At 37.6% G+C, this 19,842-nt stretch overlaps 1 protein-coding gene across 1 annotated transcript in view; it reads left to right on the top strand.

The window, feature by feature from the left end:
* LOC111147004 (G protein-coupled receptor 180) overlaps nucleotides 1-19,639 on the top strand; it is a 28,716-nt gene extending 9,077 nt beyond the window's left edge. Inside the window, exons 3-9 of the mRNA XM_022502843.1 lie at nucleotides 1,454-1,654; nucleotides 8,868-9,048; nucleotides 9,190-9,239; nucleotides 12,304-12,461; nucleotides 15,505-15,696; nucleotides 17,772-17,849; nucleotides 18,813-19,639. Coding sequence (XP_022358551.1) covers nucleotides 1,454-1,654; nucleotides 8,868-9,048; nucleotides 9,190-9,239; nucleotides 12,304-12,461; nucleotides 15,505-15,696; nucleotides 17,772-17,849; nucleotides 18,813-18,971 — 1,019 coding nt within the window. The 3' untranslated portion in view covers nucleotides 18,972-19,639. The remainder of the gene's footprint in view (nucleotides 1-1,453; nucleotides 1,655-8,867; nucleotides 9,049-9,189; nucleotides 9,240-12,303; nucleotides 12,462-15,504; nucleotides 15,697-17,771; nucleotides 17,850-18,812) is intronic.
* Nucleotides 19,640-19,842: the final 203 nt, after the last annotated feature.

A 19,842-nucleotide genomic window follows, 5' to 3' on the forward strand; every position in this document is an offset into this window, starting at 1 on the left:
CTGCGGGGAGTTGGGAATTGGGCCCATCGTAATCTTATATTTTAAGAATATTCTACTTTGGGGGAAAAAAAAGAATACTTTGTAGAGAATCAGGCTCTTTATTTGGATTTTCATATACTGTCTCATTTGCTTCTCACAAGATCTCTGAGTTAAGTCAGGTATCTGAATTTTACTGCTGAAGAAGCACATCTCGAGAGGGTAAGCAATTTCTTTGCTGAGTCACAAGGTTATTAAGTAACATCACCAAGACATCTTCTAACTCTTCTCTTCTTTTATTATACATAGCGCTTGAGACACTGCTGTCCTACAGCTTCATGGTGGTGTTCGTGAATGCCTCTTAAGTCAGAATCATAGTTTCAGATTTGGGCGGCATCTTAGACATCATTAAGTGTTTCTCAAAGGGGGTGCTGTTGGCATTTTGGGCAGAACAAGTTTTTATTGTATGAAACTTTACCTTGGATTGCATGAGGCTTAGCACAGCCTCCCTCCAAGGACCTTCTCAACTATTTTGACTACAGAACTGTCCCTGTACATTTTCAAATGTATTGGAGGGCAGCACGACTACCCTGGTTTAAGAGCCATTTATTAGTATAACTACCTTGTTTTAAAGAAAGAAAAAGGAGAATCAATCTTTATTCAGCAATTACTGTAGGACAGGTATCGTGGTGACTCATATAGCTTAGTCCTTCCATCAGCTCTTTGCTCTAAGGATTCATTCTACAGATGAAAAAGTATCATAACGTATAACTTAAGTTTACACCAAAGGTAAGTATTGGAGCCAGGATTCAAACACAGATCTGTGTGATGCCAACATTCACAAGCATCCCCCTCCCCCCACTGCATAGACCTGACCCAGTAGAACAACTCTGATATTCTGGTCATTTCTACTCTTCTCCTTTCAGTACCTTTTTAAAGAATAATCAATGAGAAAAAGATTTTGGAAAATCTTTTGAAGGTATTTGTGGGTCATTGTTTTTAGATCTAATGATTCTCTGAATTGAATGTTCCATTTTAATTTTAACTCAAATATAATTTTCAAAAATGTCACTGCAGTTGTTACACAGCATTGTGAAGGTACTTAATGCCTCAGAACTGTACACTTCAACATGGTTAAAATGTTAACTTTTGTGTTTATGTATATTTCCTCACAATAAAAAATTCTTAATGTTACTAATCTACTTGGAAACTTTAAAATTTAAAATTCATATTCAAAATTTCATTGAAACCATTCTGCTCATTTGTGGTGTTTTACAGTACTACTGTAGTGATCCCTTTGGTTAAGATACATTATTCTTACCTGCCTTAAGGTTTACAGGCCTTATTCCAGTACTACACCGGGGCTTTGGTTTTCAAGGTAGTAGGAATAAAACAAAAGAATTCTAATTTTATGACTGAAACAATGAGTACATTTGAGAATTTTGCTTTCAAAGTGCTATTTTCTTTCTTTTTAAAGTGACCATGAATCAGACTGAACATAATCTGACCATGTCCCAGATTCCATATCCACAAACATGGCACGTGTTTTATGCAGACAAGTATACGTGCGAAGATGACAATGAGAATTCTCAGGCGGAAGATATCCCATTTGAAATGATGTTACTAAACCCGGATGCCGAAGGGAATCCATTTGATCATTTTAGTGCTGGAGAATCTGGTAAGAATATATACTTAAGTGTATATTCTAAATATAGAAAAAAGCCTGTGCACTAATATCTCCATTTTATGTTTTTTGAGTATTAAAAATTAAAAACAACTTAAGTGTCCCAACAGTAGGCAGATGGTAAGTGAATCCTCTTATAGCATTTTATTTTATTTATTTATTTTTTAAATTCTATTTATTTATTTGACAGACAGAGATCACATGTAGGCAGAGAGGCAGGTAGAGAGGGTGGGGGAGCAGGCTCCCTGCTGAGCAGAGAACCCAATGTGGGGCTCGAACCCAGGACCCTGAGATCATGACCTGAGCTGAAGGCAGAGGCTTAACCCACTGAGCCAACCAGCTGTCCCCTCTTATAGCATTTTAATAGCCATACTATTAAGTTAGAAAAGCAGAACACTAAGTATTATATTTTATGATTTCAAGTATGTTAAAAAATGCAGAGAATTGAGAAAGAAGTATAAAAATACTAATAGATTGTTTCTGTATTTTGGGTAGTAGAATTACGGATTTTTAGGCTTTTTCCCCCATGCATTCTAAACCTTTTTGTTATTTTTATGATAACCTAGTTATCATAAAACAGAAAAATGCCAGTAAATTGAGCAACCTAAATTGGTAAATCAATTTTTAAGTGAGGTGGAAACTGCACTATTTTGTATGGCTGTCCTTTCGCCAAGTTGTTTAAAGAGATTAGGGATTGCCTGCATGGGAGCTTGCAACCATTTTAGGAATGATCGGAGTTTTATAATGTTTTCCAAAATCTGATTTACTCCTATAAAATATTTCATCAAATTTTTGGTTGACTGCCTGTTGCCCTACAGAAGTAAGTTTCCTAGCCTGAACAGAAATAAATGACTTCTTGTGATTAATGATAAACATGCTATACAGTATTATAGCAGATGTGTAAATTTACATATCAGAATAAAGACTAAGATTGTAGGACAGCTATCAAAAGGATAAGGAGTTTATTTCTTAATGATTACCCATTTGGAAGAATCAATATGCTTAGAGAAAAATTCAATCCCATTAAATCTCATTGGCCATCAAGGTGAGTGGGTGCAGGTAGAAGAAATTGAGGCTATATTAGATGAAACCGATTATTTAGTTCAAAGTGTAAATTGCCACAGCTAGAAATGTAACTCAGGGAACATGTCTTATGGACAGTAGGTTACCAGTAACTTAACGTATGAAGAGATAAATTTATTTTTATGTCTTATAGTCTGAAAAAATATTTACATAGTGACAGACTGGAGAGACCAACATTTTTAAATAGTTAAGTTTAAAAGTTCTTTCTGTGAAGGAAATGACAGAAGGGTAAGCTACTCAAATTATTTTTGAATGCAAACAAACTTAAGGGTTAAATTTTACGGGGCGCCTGGGTGGCTCAGTGGGTTAAGCCTCTGCCTTCGGCTCAGGTCATGATTTCAGGGTCCTGGGATTCAGCCCCACATCGGGCTCTCTGCTCAGCAGAGAGCCCGCTTCCCCCCCCCCCCTCTCTCTACCTGCCTCTCTGCCTATTTGTGATCTCTGTCAAATAAATAAATAAAATCTTTTAAAAAAAAAAAAAAAGGGTTGAATTTTACTTAATAGTATTTTGGATCAGTATGGTTCATTATTGGATGTCAGTTCAGTCATACCATTTCTTTTATCATCATCATCATTATTATTATTTTAGAGCGGGGAGGGCGGGAGGAAGAGGCAGAGGGAGAATCCCAAGCAGGCTCCAAGCCACCAGCACAGAGCCCAACTCAGGGCTTGATCTTGTGACCCTGAGATCATGACCTGACCTAAATCAAGAGTCCGATGCTTAAACAACTGAGCCACCGAGGGGCCCCAATTTTTTAAATTTTTATAAAAGATGTTGACATTAATTTTCTGTAGTTTAGAAAGGCATCAGTGAAACTCAGGTCTACTGACAGCACTGGATGACAGGTGAACTAAATTGCTTGTAAGGTCCTTTTTAACCCTAACTCTCTGTTATTTCATGTGACAGTTATTTCTAGGACTGGTAAAGGCTCAGCAGAAAGTACTACTCTGCTCTGCATTCACTGTGTGCAAACACCACGGCCTGTAGTGTAGTCAGTCCAAAAGCCCTTTCCCCTCTTGCCATCCTGGCAATTTGCATAGAGCTCAAGAGGTTGTTCTATTTACTGTGTGGATCCACAAGACTCTACTAGCTCCTGATATACTTCTTTTTGCTTCCTTATCCAGGCTCCCATTTTTGGTCTCTTTCCTCATTCCCAATTAGACATCTGAACGTTGACCGTAGGCCATAGAGTGATCACGTTTGTGGCCTGTGCCACCCCTGGGCCACTGAATGTCAGCCATACTTGCCCAGGCTCACCCTGAACCTTGCCCACATCTTCCGGTATTTTTCCAGCATCCTGAATTACGGGTAGCTTTTTGTTTAGGGTTCCCGTGATCCATTCTAATTCAGCTCTTAGTCCAGACTCTTTTTGACCTTCCTTCTCCAAAACTGATTTTGATTTGATGCTCATGTTCATGTTTAAAATCTGTCTTTTTTTTTTTTAAGATTTTATTTATTTATTTGAGAGAGAGAGAGAGAGAGCATGAGAGGAGAGAAGGTCAGAGGGAGAAGCAGACTCCCTGTGGAGCTGGGAGCCTGATGTGGGACTGGAGCCTGATGCGGGACTCGATCCTGGGATTCCAGGATCATGACCTGAGCCAAAGGCAGTTGCTTAAGCAACTGAGCCACCCAGGTGCCCTAAAATCTGTTTTATACTAGAATGGAGAAATTTACATTGGTCATGTCACCAACAATATTTCAATGAGGGGCAAAACCTCACTGCAGTATGTATGTTCATTAGGCATGATTCTGTGCAAGGCTCATCTGTGGGAATGGATTATCAACAAGTACCAGCCATACTCACAAGTCTTCATAGTTGTTAGGTGGCTGGCTTAATTCCTAGGCATCACATCATTTTCTCGATTAAGGTGCTCAAAACCCTTAAAATATGATTAATTCTACATTGTCATGACATATGATTAATTCTACATCAAAGTCTAAATCAGTGGTCCTCAGCCATCACTCTGCATCTGGAGACCTTTAAAAACAAGACAGATGTGCACCTTCTGAGACTCAGATAGATTTGGTTTTGGAGTGAAAGCCAGGCAACTGTGGTTTGTCGAAGCTCCAAGTTGATTGTAATGTGCAGAACCAGTGATCTAAAAGTCCATATGCCAAGCGCCTGGGTGGCTCAGTTGGTTTAGCATTTGCCCTTGGGTCAGGTCATAATCCCAGGGTTCTGGGATCTGAGTCCCGCATCGGGCTCCCTGCTCAGTGGGGAGTCTGCTGTCTCAGTCTCTCTCAGATAAATGAATAAAATCATTAAAAAAAAAAAAAAAGTCCATATCCCACATTGTTTTGGTATCGTACGAGTTTTACAGTACAGCCTTGAGAGGGATTCCTCCTATTCTGTAGCCTCAGGTGTGGAATTTCTTTCCAGGGAATAATCCCCAGTTAGTTCATTTTAGAAACTTCTGCTCATTTGTTTAATTTTCTGCCCTGAGTAAGGAAAATTGATTTGCTATGGTTTTTGCTGAGAATTGATGATTAAGCTGTGTGTCTAAGGAACTTGAATTAGAATAACCTGGTGCAGATAGCTGCAATTAATGTTACATGTTATTCTGGTTAGATTTTATAATTTGTTTTCTTTCAAACAAATTATGTATTTTGTATCTATCAAACTTTGGTTCATCTCATATTTTATAGATTGGTTTAGGTTTTAGAAAAACACCAAGGCAAGGATGATGCCACTTGACAAGATACTACATAGGAATATTGTGCTTTAAGGTAGAATATGTTAAACTGCTTCTTAATAAAATTAGAATCTTCATTGACTACATTTGTGCTCTTGTTAGAGACCAAAAGAAGTACTCAGAATCCTGAGAGTTAAAGCATTATCATCTAAAGTAGGCTGGTTTTCATCAGAATAATATTATGTTATTCTCTGTAACATCTGCTATCTCACTTGTTTTTAAGATTCCAGATACTAGCTCTGGTAACATGTTAGAATGCTTTTGGCTTAAAGTAATGGAAAATTCTCATGCAAGCAGTATACTGTTTGCAATAAGGAAATTACCTTACATAACAAGAATTCCCGGTTTATTCAGCATCTCTCTACCCTCCTATCTTCTGACCGTCAGCTTTGTCCTTAGGCTAGCTCCCTCATGTTCAAGGGTAACCGCAGTTCACTCTTTGGGTGTCACACCTAGATAATGACGAGATTCAGGATCTCTTCTTTTGAGAGCAAGGAAACCTTTCTCAGAAACTCCCTCATTAGATTTCACTGGCCAGAGCTGGGTCACATGCCCTTACTCTACGCCATCATAAGAGAAATGTAAGTGGAAGGGGTCCGAAGGAGGATAGGGATAGACTAATGCGTCAGAGTGAAGGGTTAGGCTTACTTCTTATTGGCAGGACTGTTGGAATTTCTGTGATCAGTCGAGGCTAATCAGGATGTATCTTGAAACACTTGCAGGTGTTATGGACTTTGGGGTAGGCAGGAGTGTTCCAGTGCCGCTCTCCTGACCCAGCGACTCTCTTTTCTTACCCTTTTTTCTCCTGTCATGTAGCTGGAGCTGAGTTTTTTGAAGCTGCCCCGTAAGTTTTCTTCCTGCTGAGTTTTGCCAGTGCTGCTTCCTTTAAGCTCACCTTAAAATCTGCATACATGTTCCCTCATAACATACATGTGGGCCACCTCCTGCATGCCCATTCGACAGTATTTTTCTTCCTTGTGTACAGGTGAGAGTTAATACTTACCACCCACCTGTCTTAAAAGTAGAATCTAATTTCACAGTGAACAAATAGAGTTGGCTTTCTTGTGAAGGGTGGTGACAAAATAAAAAAGTTGATCACTCTTCAGAAAAGAACAGACTTCTTTTTTCTAGAGGGGATTTATTTTAAGAGAACAGTGCGTGCTGAATCAGCATTTTACCTTTAGACTGTCTCGTGGACAGAAACAAGGTAAGAGTAATGATGAATGAAGTACAGGACCCAGATGTCCTGAGCTAGTTCAGGTTACCTAACGTGTTATCTGAATGAAATGATTTTGTTGCTTATAATGTTAGCTTTTCTGGAGGGTACGTTTAATATTGAATAATCCTGTTTTGTGCTGCTGACATATGTCTTCCTTTCACAAGTACTTTCTACATTATTCTGAATCCTCAGTAAATAGTCTGCGGATTTTCTTTTTGTCGTGGATTTATAACCTGATGGAGTCTGAAATTTGATCTTGTAATAGATACTCTGTAAAGTATTTTAAGTAAATAAAACAAAAGAATGCCATATTTAATTCTTTATACTAAGAAGGGAAAATAAAAACTAAGATTCAAAAGGCAGGACCTCATAAAGAATTTTACTGTAGTGATAACACATTTAGCGTGTTTTCTGTCTTGTTCCATTACTATCGTAATCCCAGGCTTATTGTCCCATTATTTCTAAAGCTGGAATACCCTTGATGTAAGGAGTTTAAAAAGAAATTAGGCCTTTTCAGTTATTTGATCTTCTCTTCCTGAAGTCCAAACATGCTTTTTCACCTGCATCAGAGAAGAACTAGCGACATTTATATACGCAGAGCAGGAGAGACACCCAGTGGCTGAAACACTACTTCTCTCTTTCTCTCTTACTCCTACTCATTCTAAAAACGTGACTGAGATTGAAGCGTCTCTTGACTGTTTTTCCTACCTTTTGCATCTTCTGGATTGCTTTTTTCAAAATGGATACTCCCTTCTCTGCCTGTTGATTGGAGTTTACCTCGGGTAGGAAACTGGAGCAGATTCTGAGCCCATGATCGGATGGGAGTGATCGCAGTTCGGACTGTTTGTCCCCAGAATCAGCAGACGCAGCTCCCCTCACAGCCACCCGCACTGCACTCCTGTGTGTTTACATACAATATCCGGTGTATTTAGATACAATATAAAATCTTCATATTAGGAACTAGCAGTAGATGTAACCAAGTCAATGTACAGAAGCTATTGAACTCAAAGCTAGCCCTCTAGTTCATGATAAAAATTTTCTGAAATTTCTGAAAAATGAAGACACAGTCAAAAGATTCCAGGTAATGCAGAAAAAGGGGGCGTTTATCTTGTGGTTGCATGAACACTGTATCGGAAAACTGTTAGTAGGAACTAGAGGCTGCTTAACGACTGGCACCGTTTCTAACATAAAGTCTGCTCATTTGCTTTGCTTTGTTCTTGTCTTTACCAACCAGCTCTCTTTGCTTATTTGAAATTCCTGTTTACTCAAAATATTTATTTCACTGTGGCCTGATCTGACATCTTTGGTCTGTCCCAGTGTCCGCTCCTTTCAACTTCAGTTCTATTGCCTGATTCTTTCCGTGTTTTGTGGTTTCATTTCCTGAGAGAGTGTGATTAGTCTGACTTACCTTTGAGAACCAAATTAGTCTCGTGGCCTTTGGCTGGTCTTCGGATCGGGTGCCGTTTGATTAGGTATTACAGTTTCAGTCCGCTGGGAATGGAGTCTCATGGTCTCTGTAGGATTTCCTCTTTGACAGGAGCTGACAGTTTTCTTCAGGAGGGGACTCTGGTTGTAACAGGTATTTTGAAACTTTGTCCAACCGGAAATGTAAGGTCATGGTACATTCCAGAGCTGTTTTTGCATCAGAATCACCTGATGGGCTTATTAAAACACAGCTTGCTACTCCCCTCTCCCAGAATTTCTGATAAAGTAGATCAGGGATAAGGCCCAAGAATGTGCATTTCTATTTCCAACAATTGCTGCTGGCGCAGGAATTGCACTTTGAGAACCATTGTCAGGATGTATTAAACTATTGTTGACCAAATCTGTTCCTAAATTTCACACTAAAGCAATCCACTTTGGGGGTAAAAAGTATGTCTAACTGCTAAAATCCTGGTTTTAATTTACTGTTTTCTAACAAAACTGTGCTCTTCTGGTTAGTCTTCAGGCTTATCCCCCAACCACGATGATTTTTCTAGATTGACTTTACCTTCTTTAGTTTAATCCGTCTTCTTAGATTTAAATCTTTATCCCAAAGTAAAAAATTGTTTACATTTTAACAGTTTCCCTTTTTTTTCCATACACAAGTGAATGTAATGACTCCAATTAAAATGCCAACTTCTAGAAATATATTGAGGGAAGATTTGAAAACAGCCCCACACGGTCACTGGCTCTGTTGTACTGAAGCAAACTCCTTTCTTCTCTTCACAGGGTTACATGAGTTCTTTTTCCTCCTAGTCCTGGTGTACTTTGTGCTTGCTTGCATTTATGCTCAGACGTTGTGGCAGGCTATCAGGAAAGGAGGGCCCATGCACGTGATCCTCAAGGTTCTGACAACCGCGCTGCTACTGCAGGCCGCCTCGGCTTTAGCTAATTATATTCATTTCTCCAGGTAACTCGAAACCACTAAAGCTGTGTTCACCATTACATCTAATTAATCCTAATTAGTTCGCCAAAATTATGCTTGCTTTGATTATGAACCATCTTTGCGCATTTGTAATTTACACTAATACTCTTCTCTTCAATTCCTCAGTTACTCCAAAGATGGAATAGGGATACCTTTTATGGGAACTTTGGCAGAATGTGAGTATCTTTCTGAGATGTGTTTTTTGAAACCTAAACTTGCTATCTGCTTCTGGCTTGTTTTGCTTTTTTTGTAAATTATGTATGTTTTTCTATCCAGGGTTGGGTACAATTCAGCCCAGATGAAAAGATTCTGTTCCCATCTGTCCCGTTTAGTTTCTTCTTGATAATACATAACGAGTGTCTTTCTTCATTGTTTCGGGAGCATATTTATATGCTTCTCTCAGTTTACCTCAATAAAAACTCAGTGAAGTAGAGACGTTTATCCCTAGTTTGCATGTAAAGAATCTGGGGTCATTGACAGGAAGCACATTTCCCAATGTCAGCAGCTGTTGCGTGGGAGAGACCAAACTCAGAGCCAAGTGTTCTGAGCCCAAAGCTGAAGGTGGTTTTCCTACTTTCATCCCTTTTTTGACTCTTCCTATTTCTGACACAGAAATAAAAGCCAGAGAGTATATGATACCTATCATTGAATTGACCTCACAGCTTCGTTCTTTTATTTATATGAAGAACTTTGATGACGTAATTTTCCAACTAAGCATGATGGGGAAAATATTTAAAAGTTCCCATAATCTATATAATGCCATTCTTTTTTTTTTTTTTTAAGATTTTATTTATTTATTTGACAGAGATCACAAGTAGACAGAGAGGCAGGCAGAGAGAGAGGGAGGGAAGCAGGCTTCCTGCTGAGCAGAGAGCCCGATGCGGGACTCGATCCCAGGACCCTGAGATCATGACCCGAGCTGAAGGCAGCAGCCTAACCCACTGAGCCACTCAGGCGCCCATATATAATGCCATTCTTAGTCCCCGAAAAATAGTCAAGATTTACTCTTAAAAAGGAGATTCTGAATATGAAACCACTCTATGATTTACTTTTTGAAATATTTCCATAATTCTCTTCTAGTCTCATCTCTCTTTATTTAATAGGGTAGCTCATGGTCATCTCTGTAATGATCTCGGGTCCATTTATCATCTTGCTGCCTACTTTAAGATTTTAAACCTCTTAGAACCTTTGTTTTCCTACTGCAAAGGATGTGTACTGGTCACCTCTTCGACACAAATAAGAGTTGCTTCTCCTTTTTGAACAGTATTGAGAGCTCTAGTGTCTCCTGCTCTTGTCTCTTTGGTCACTCAGGATGTTTAAGAGAACCACAGAATTTTTTTTTTTAAAGATTTTATTTATTTATTTGAGAGAGAGAGAGAGCTTGAGAGGGGAGAAGGTCAGAGGTAGAAGCAGACGCGCCATGGAGCTGGGAGCCCGATGTGGGACTCGATCCCGGGACTCCAGGATCATGACCTGAGCCAAAGGCAGCCGCTTAACCAACTGAGCCACCCAGGCGCCTGAGAACCATAGAATTTTAAAAGCTGAACAGAACCCGAGAAATAATTTAGCTTATGCATTTTGAAAGGCAAAGGACACAAAAGCCCATCAGTGGAAGCCAGTACTAAAATCAAGGTCTTTTGCATTTTTGTCAGTGCTGCTGCGTACAGAGTAGTGTTTGAGGCTGTCTGGCATCTTCACTGCAGGTTAAAAGTTAAAAGGTTTCTTTTCATTAAACTAACAATAAATGTTGATTAATTTTGGTGTTCCAACAACAGGTTTGATTATTAAATGATTAAAATGTCGAGATTGTTAATAACAGAGAATGGGATTTTTGTGTGATGTGTATATTTTATCTACAACTGGGTATTTTTCAGTGACAGATAAGCAGGGTTCTACCTATACTTACAGTTATGGTATTCTGTCAGTGTGTGTCTTAGTATACAAAGGAAAGAGCCAGAACATCAGGGTTTTTCCCTCCAGGTATTTGTTTTTGCTAATTAGCAACTTATGCAGGACTATTGCTTTGAGTGAGTTCTTTAAGTAACTGAATATGTATTTGTGAGATGTTTAATAAAATAATTGGCATCACAGTCATTTACAGCCTGTGATGAAAGAAAATTTTGCTTGATCTGAAAGGCTATGACATTTTGTACCATTCAAATGTAGTAACAATTCGTTATCAGAATTCACTGTTACAAATATATGAGCATAAATGTCGAGTATCCAGTTTTAATTTGGATGGCAGAGAAGAGGGAAAATGGTAAAAATATATGTGAAAAGGTGTATCATTAAAAGGTTTTAAGCTTGTAGCTTTTTAGTATATTATAGTACAGCTACTTTTACCTGTTTCTGCAAAAATAGCTTTATATAAAAGAAGTGAAAGTCGTAGATGTCCAAGGTACTGCTGACAATTTGAAGAAAGTTTCACTTTTTTAAATTTTAATCGCGTTTATTCCAAAATCCACATCAGAATACCCTATGAGAAAGTTATCATCTTTTTTAAATCAATAAATACTAGTTTCCAAAATAAAAATGCGTGGAACTTAGAGTATTTATAGAGTGTTGTCTTTTCCAAATGGAGAACTGGATGGGTGGTCTTGTTGCCTCATTTTTTAAAGTAGCAGCCTTCCCTGCAGTGTCAGTGATGGCCACGTGGTGGCGCGTCACACTAACGCACGGAGTGTTTCATTCGTCTCCGGGACTCTTAACACTAAAGCCAACAAATTTGAATGTTACAGCAGCCATGTGTTTTATTGTCATGCTATTTCTTATTAATAATTTTAGAAAATAAGGTCACATTATAGAGTTCAACCATCAAAAAATAATTAACGACCTGGAAATGAAGGCACTAGTATTCTCCACATTGCAGAAATTACTTTTAAAATGTGTTTATTTTAATGAGCAGTCAGTTATAGAGAACAGTATTATATAGTAAGAAAAGCTAAGAAAAATGGGAAACACAAGGAGATTTAAAGTTGGTCTTAATAAAGATATATATATAGAGAGAGAGAGAGAGAATATTGCCATTGTTCTATTTTCAGAAATGTTTACAAACTTAGTGGCAAAATTTTAATTTTTAGAGTTCTACTCGACTATTTCTTATTATTGAATTTTATCAACTTTTCTTTGAAAATGCCTAACTTTTTGTGTTTAAAAAGATAATTACATTCTCAGTGCTAAAAGGACCTAATCCTTTGTATTATGAAAACTTGGTTGACTTTGGTTTTCATTTCCCATTAGTTTTTGACATTGCGTCCCAAATTCAAATGTTATACCTGCTTCTGAGTCTGTGCATGGGTTGGACGATAGTCAGAATGAAGAAGTCTCAAAGCAGGCCTCTCCAGTGGGATTCAACTCCCGCATCCACAGGCATTGCGGTATTCATTGTCGTGACACAGGTGAGTGTCGATGCTCAGTGTTTGTACTTTGAATATACAGAAATGTAACCTTGAACATAACCTCATTTGAAAAGTGAAACCGGACCCATGAGGAATTTGTCATTTTAAAGCATGAATTTAAAGAGTGATAGATGAAATAACGTACAGTATTGAGTGCTAGTATATGTCGATTGCAGAATTTAGTTATAATTTACTTGACTTTGAGCTTTCAATCAGCTTATTTTAAATGTGCAGAATGCTTAATATTAAGATAGATTCTCATTTCCTACTTAATAGCTTTCTTTCATAATTTCTAACACATAGTAAGAACTTAACATTTTAAATGAGTGCATCAGTGAATTTGAGATTCATCCATGGGCAAGGATTTTTAGGTCCAGTTCTGTTACTTTATACATGAAAGAATTCAAAGGAAATCTGAGGTTAATGAAAAAGCAAAAAACAGAATAAGAATGAATGGGATCTAGTTTTTTAAAACAAGTCCAAGATCGAATTTAGTCTTTTAGAAAATTTAGTTCTCTTAGCCCTTTTTTTGTTTGTTTTCTTCTATTCTAGGATCTCCATATGCCTATGTGCAGTGGATTTTATAAAAATTATTAAGGAAAATGTAATCAAAAATTTATACTGAGTTTGTGACCATCATTAGCTGTAGATGAAAATGAAATCTGTACCTGGGCTCTACAAAGGACATTATAATCTAAATCTTAACACATTAAATAAAGTGAAAAATTCATTAACTAAGGATAAGTCCTGTGCTTTGCTCATCTTTATAATCATAGTATGTATTTAGTATAGTAGGTGCCAAGTGAAATAGGTGTATTGAATTTCATGATTGAGTTAGAAAGAGACCGTGTCACAAGTGATGATATTTAGATAGGAAATAATGCCTTTCTAAGGCACTGTGTTAGAAGTGATTAAAATAAGGGCAAGATTAGAAACTTACTGTTTAGTAAGTAAGGGCAAGATTAGAAACTTACTGTTTCCAATCTAGGGCTTATGGAGAGTAGTGTTAATAACATCAAATTCTCATTTCTCAATAAAGAGCTTTCTTAAGAAATGAATTTTTATTATTTCATTATAATTTTAATCCATTATCATAGACAAATATGAATTCAGAACTGAGATTATGACACTGCTCTAGAGCTTACGTAAGCTCTGGTTCTCAGCAACCACCCAGATGAGGTACACATGACTACGTAAATACATGCATATTTTCCACAGGTCACATGTTAGTATACACATCAGAAAATGTAGAGTTTGAATATATAAAAATGTGAATCATGGCAAGTGATGGGGTTTTGTTGGCTTTATTGAGGTATAATTAACAAAAAGAAATTTTACATGTTAAGATATACAACTTGATGTTTTGATATATGTATACATTGTGAAATGATCCCCCAAATCAGACTAGTTAACATATCCATCACCTCACATAGATACCAGGAGATAGTAGTTGTACAATAGCACTTCTTCATTGCAAAAGTTAAGTTTAGAAATAGAGGTTAAGGAATTGTATGGATATAGTAACTCGGGGAAGTGAAGAACTAACACTTGAGTAATGGAGAGCAAATATTCAGCCTAAGAAGGAAATGCGTGTGTGCAGCATGGCCGAGGAGCCCAGCAGTCCAGCATGGCAGTAGGTCTAAGACCAGGATAGATGATCTGAGAGTAAGAAGAGGAAGGGGTTGCTGACAAAACTTGTAAAGTCTAAGAATTGGATTTAATGACTGAGTTTCGATCTGAATTCTTCGGAAGCCACTGAAAACCATTCTGAGGGCTGAGTTGGCAAATGAAGGAAACACAGGGCTACTGATATTTGTGATGGCAAAAACATCATAGTAATTTGTGATTGACGTTTGGAAAAGATGGAAGAAAAGTGTTTCTACTGAATAGCAATAAATAGAAGAGCTAATGAGGAATCGCTGAGCTTTCTACTGTAATGGTAACGATATGGCGGGGGGCGGGGGGGGGTCAGCAAACAAAAGGATGAGTAACTGCCGGTTATGCATGAATAGCCTGGGTACTTACAGTGAATATTAAAGCTATACTCTCCTTTAGGGCACCTGGCTGGTTCAGTCAGTTGAAGATCCGACTCGAGTTTGGCTCAGGTCATGATGTCAGGGTCCTCGGTTTGAGCCCCCTGTTGGGCTCCACACTGGATGTGGAACCTGCTTGGTGTTTCTCTCTCCCCCTGCCTCTGCCCCTTTCCACTGCTCGTGTGTGTGCATGTACTCATTCTCTCTCTCAACTCAAAAAAAAAAAAAAAAAAACCACACAGTCTCCCTCTCTCTCTCCCCTTTATACTGGGGAGTGACATCTAAAGTCAACAATTCTGACTTACTCACTTCTGGATTACAGAGGGTACCAAGATAATTTCAAAGTTATCCTGAGATGATGGGCTTGAATACATTTTTGTATTCTAATTTCAAACTTTTGTATTCAAAATTCAAAATTAATTTTGATTCCTAATATGGTGCTGAAGGAAGAGCAATTCTTTAGAAGAAAGTTTAGGTTTATTCTCTTAATGTTTTAACTTCTTTTCTTTTTTTTTTTTTTTTTAAGATTTTATTTATTTATTTGACACAGAAAGAGATCACAAGTAGGCGGAGAAGCAGGCAGAGAGAGAGAGAGAGGAGGAAGCAGGTTCCCCAGTGAGCAGAGAGCCCGATGTGAGGCTTGATCCCAAGACCTTGGGATCATGACCTGAGCCGAAGGCAGATGCTTAACCCACTGACCCACCCAGGCGCCCCAGCTTATTTTCATCTTTGGAGATGTTTTACTTGAATTGTGGTCACAATTGCATTTTTTATCTTTTGTATGTGATCTTTGATAAAAATCCCTGTTCTCTAGCTTAGGGGATCAGGGAGGAAAAGTCTCTGCCTAATACCTGTGCTTTGTTAGTCAGCAACATTTATAGTCTGGTAAATCTTAGAATCTCTTAGGAATGTTTATATACTCTTTAAGGGAATGTTTGAAAAGAGTTGACAAAGTACATATGAGTAGACAAGATTTTTTTTTTCTCTAAATGTAATATTGTATTTTGCAGAGTATTTTGCTGCTATGGGAACAGTTCGAAGATACCAGTCCTCACAGCTACCATTCACATCACAACTTAGCAGGGATCTTGCTAATCATTTTAAGGATTTGCCTAGCATTGTCATTAGGCTGTGGACTCTACCAGATCATCACAGTGGAGAGAAGCACACTCAAAAGGGAGTTTTACATCACGTTTGCCAAAGTACGGGTTTGGGTAGAAAATGGCTTCTTCTGATTATCAACTTTGTTCTGCTGTTTTGGGAAGGTTAAGCAACCCCATGCTAATGTTGGTTAAGCTCTTCTGACACGTTAGAGCACTAAGATATGCCCTTCATGTTCTTTAACTCATTTAATCTTTACAGCCTATGAGATGTAGATATTATTATCCCATTTTACAGAACCTATGAAATAGTAGTTTCCATGTAATCTTAGATAGGTCAGTTTTGCCTGGGTCATACATAATTTCTTTATCAATAGGAATTTCACATTTTTTTCCTGTAGTATCAGAGTTTTTAAAAACATAAGTTAGAAAACAGTTTACGTTTCTCAAAAAGCACTTATTAATTGTGAACTGTTACCATCAGAGTTAGGCAGTGTTTTCTAACCACGAGGAGCTCTCTGCAGCATAAGCAGGTGAAGCGGGAGACTGAGGACATACTATGTTTCAGCCGTTTCACCACCTCCATGTGAGGTCACATTGACTTTATTCCTCCTTTCTATGTCCTTCTTTTACAGGCGGGATCTCAAAGCAAATTGAATTTTTTTTTTCTCTACCCATTTAACAAAGGAAAAGATGAGAGAAGTCGGGGCAGTAACGTTGCAGGAGCCTCCCTCCCTAGAAGGTTCTGGTTCTCTGTCAGGTTGAGGGAATCCGTGTACCTTCATCCTGGTGCCTCAGAACAGCATTCAGATAAGCTGTTCCGTCAGCGGCCCCTTCCCTCCCCCACCAGAGTGCCCAGGGCTCTGCCTTCCAAGGTGGCTGTGGCAGGAGCCCCGGGGTCCTGTCCCAGCCATCAGCATTTTAAAGCTGCTCGGGCAGCCCCAGGAACCCACGTCAGCTTTCTGTGTACCAGACAGGCAAGAAAATGCCGTTTTGCTTTTCAATTTTGCACAGGGACGGGAGTGCTTTTTGTTCGGAAAGATAACGTATATTTACGGTGTTTTAAAACTAAATTTCCTTTTTTGTTCTGAACTTTTTCTTGAACTTAAAAAAATTATTTTTATATGTGTTAATCTAACTTTTTAAATGGGTTCAAACATCTGAAAATATTTAAAAAGAAACATGTTTTTTACATCTCTCCCATCTACTCAGATATTATCTCCTTATATAATCACTGCTATTAATTCCTAACTTACCTTCCTAGAGAATTTTAAATATTCCTGTGTATTTCCTCCCTTATCTACACAAACAGTAGCATGCTAAACACTTTTTTTTTAAAGATTTATTTATTTATTTGACAGAAGTCACAAGTAGGCAGAGAGGCAGGCAGAGAGAGAGGAGGAGGAAGCAGGGTCCCCGTGGAGCAGAGAGCCCGATTTGGGCTCGATCCCAGGACCCTGGGATCATGACCCAAGCCGAAGGCAGAGGCTTAACCCACTGAGCCACCCAGGTGCCCCTAAACACATTTTTTTTTAACATCTTATTTTTTCCCGTATCTTCAACATACTGAGCATCTCAACAGCTACTATTTTATTAACTTATTCTTTTACTTCAAATTTAATTTTGAAAAAGAAAATACATGGCTGCTCTTGGAAAAATAGAAAAGGGATGCTTGAAGAGTATAATGTTAAAAAGTATCCCATCCTTACTTGCCCAGTTCTACTCTCCTATGTTAACCCACAAACGGGCCACTGCAATTAGTCAGTGTTTTGGGTATTCTTACAGAATTTCTTTGTGTATCTCTACATGCAAATACGAATGTATATTCGTATTTTTTTTCTTTTTATGGGAATATTATACATTTGTACCTTGCTTTTCTCAATTTTTAATGTTACATTAATGCATTTTCATGTTTAAATATTTAATATAATATATACAATGTAATATATTAAAATGTGTATATAAGATTTATAAAATTTAAAGTCTGCGTTTGGTTAGAAACGAAACATTATCATAGCAATAGCAAATTTATTTTTACATTTTATTAGATAGAACTTTTAAAGACCAGTTGAGGTCAATCAGGACCTCCTAAAGAGGTTAGTAATTTTGTTTATCTGGCACATTCTGGAAATAAACACACAGCTGTACTCATTTTACTTATTTGTCATTTGTTTCAGGGCTGTATCTTATGGTTTTTATGCCATCCAGGTCTTGCATGTATTTCTGTCATTTTTAGTGACTACCAAAGAGATAAGGTAAGTAATACTCCTGATCCCAATAGTTTTTTATTGTCTTTATTAACAAATTATTAAAGTGAAAAAGCCCTATTTATCCGCTTATCAGGTTTTCTGAGTTCTTTGAAACAAGATAATTGAACTGGTGAGTATATAAATAAAAACTTTGAAAGAAAAACATTCAATTTTAGTTAATTAAAAAATAATGAGAATCATTTTTATTATCTCAGCCTATTTTGTAACATTGTTTTATAAATTTGTTCATGATCCATCTTTGTTAAGAACAATTGATCAAAATTTTTTACAACACAGTGGTTAAAAACCAAGATAGATTTGTGAGAAGTCAGCCTAGTGGCTGCACCAGACGCAGACCAGAGTGCCGTGCGCAAGGGTGCCACACCTGATTGTGTAGCTGCCGCCTTCTTAGGTCAATAGCTCCGTCATCTCATCGTGCTCTGCCAGCCACCACTCACAAGCAGTGCAATGTGGCCTTGAACGCACAGATGGCTCTCGGGCCTGAGGTGTTCACAAAGGGTAAACAGGTAGGGAGGTAGTCTACAGAAATGAAGAAGCCACTTGAGAATTTTTGTGAGAGCTTTTAGAATACTCTTCAGGATTCAGGTGAGGCATGCTCTACTCCTCCTACCAAATTAGCCCCGAACCTGGTTTTTCTTACCACCTTGTGTAGTGTGTGCACCCTGAGGGGAGAATGCTTTAGCAAACTGAATGTGTCTTATTTTGGAGTCTGTAAACTAACTGTTCAGTAAATTTTGCCTTTGAACGATGACAGTTCTGAATGTTAGTCGTAGTTTCTTACTGAAAGTTGCTTTGATAAAACATGCCCGTGTTAAAGACAGAGGACAGAGCAGGGTATGTGTATATATGTTCCGTATGTAAGTGGGACCGATATAGGTTCATGATAAATTGAATGTAATTTGTCTGTTTCCGCACGCAGTCAAAGCATTCCCTTTCTTTTCTTTCCAGGTTGTTACAATAGGTGTTATCCTTTGCCAGTCTGTTTCCATGGTTATTCTCTACAGACTCTTTCTGTCCCACAGTCTATACTGGGAAGTTTCTTCACTTTCTTCAGTAACACTACCACTGACCATATCATCTGGACACAAAAGTCGGCCTCACTTCTGATACTTGATTTTCTTTAAAGGAAAAGTGAATTGATTTCAGAGTGCAATAAGGATCCAAATACAGTGACTTTTTTTTTTCATACTTTTGGTATGAAAAACTGAACCCAGAAGGCAGAGCATGATATTTATACAGCTGCATTTAAGCAGTAGCAAACTTCTTCAAAGGTAAAAAGGTAATAAATGAAATGTTTTGAAATACACTTAATAAACTTTCAAGAAAGTGTGTTGTTCTAAGGTGACTTATGCAATTTCTCTGTGGAAATTAAGATGAAAAAGAATTACATGATATTTGGTAAAAGATTCACCACTTGTAATGCTTCATCTTGTATCAGTAGGTAACTCAGGTTTGATAGTCTTATGCAAAGTAATCAGTTAAATGATTACTTGCTTGTACATATCTAAACTAACTCCAATGACAAAATCAGTGTAATGCACTGGTTAAAAACTGCTTCTTTTTATGCTTTAAGGAAAATGCATTTCATATTGGAGTTTAAAGGAATTAAAAATGAAATTACTTCAGAATGTGAATATAAAATGTATTTATAGCTAAACGAGTAAGTTTTTCTTTATTTGTGTGTAGGGTTCTTCTCTATCTTCTATCACTTTTTGGCTTGATTAGCAAAAGGTTTTTGACATACAATTTATGAAAAATAAAGCTTAGATACATTACTATTGGCTGTTCCTTATAAAGAGTTTTAATATCTGAGCACTTAGGTGAAGGGACAAGCAGGGTTACGTGTTTAAAAAGAAAGAAGAAAAACATACTATGTGATATGGTACTAAAATTCTAATCCTGATATAATTCATTTCTCTTACATTGAATCCCCAATCATAATTAAGCCGTATACACAGATTAAATTAACAAAAGCATT

Source organism: Enhydra lutris, unplaced genomic scaffold (genome assembly GCF_002288905.1).
Source record: "Enhydra lutris kenyoni isolate GAN:26980312 unplaced genomic scaffold, ASM228890v2 scaffoldscaffold15, whole genome shotgun sequence".
In the NCBI taxonomy this organism is placed as follows: Eukaryota; Metazoa; Chordata; class Mammalia; order Carnivora; family Mustelidae; genus Enhydra; species Enhydra lutris.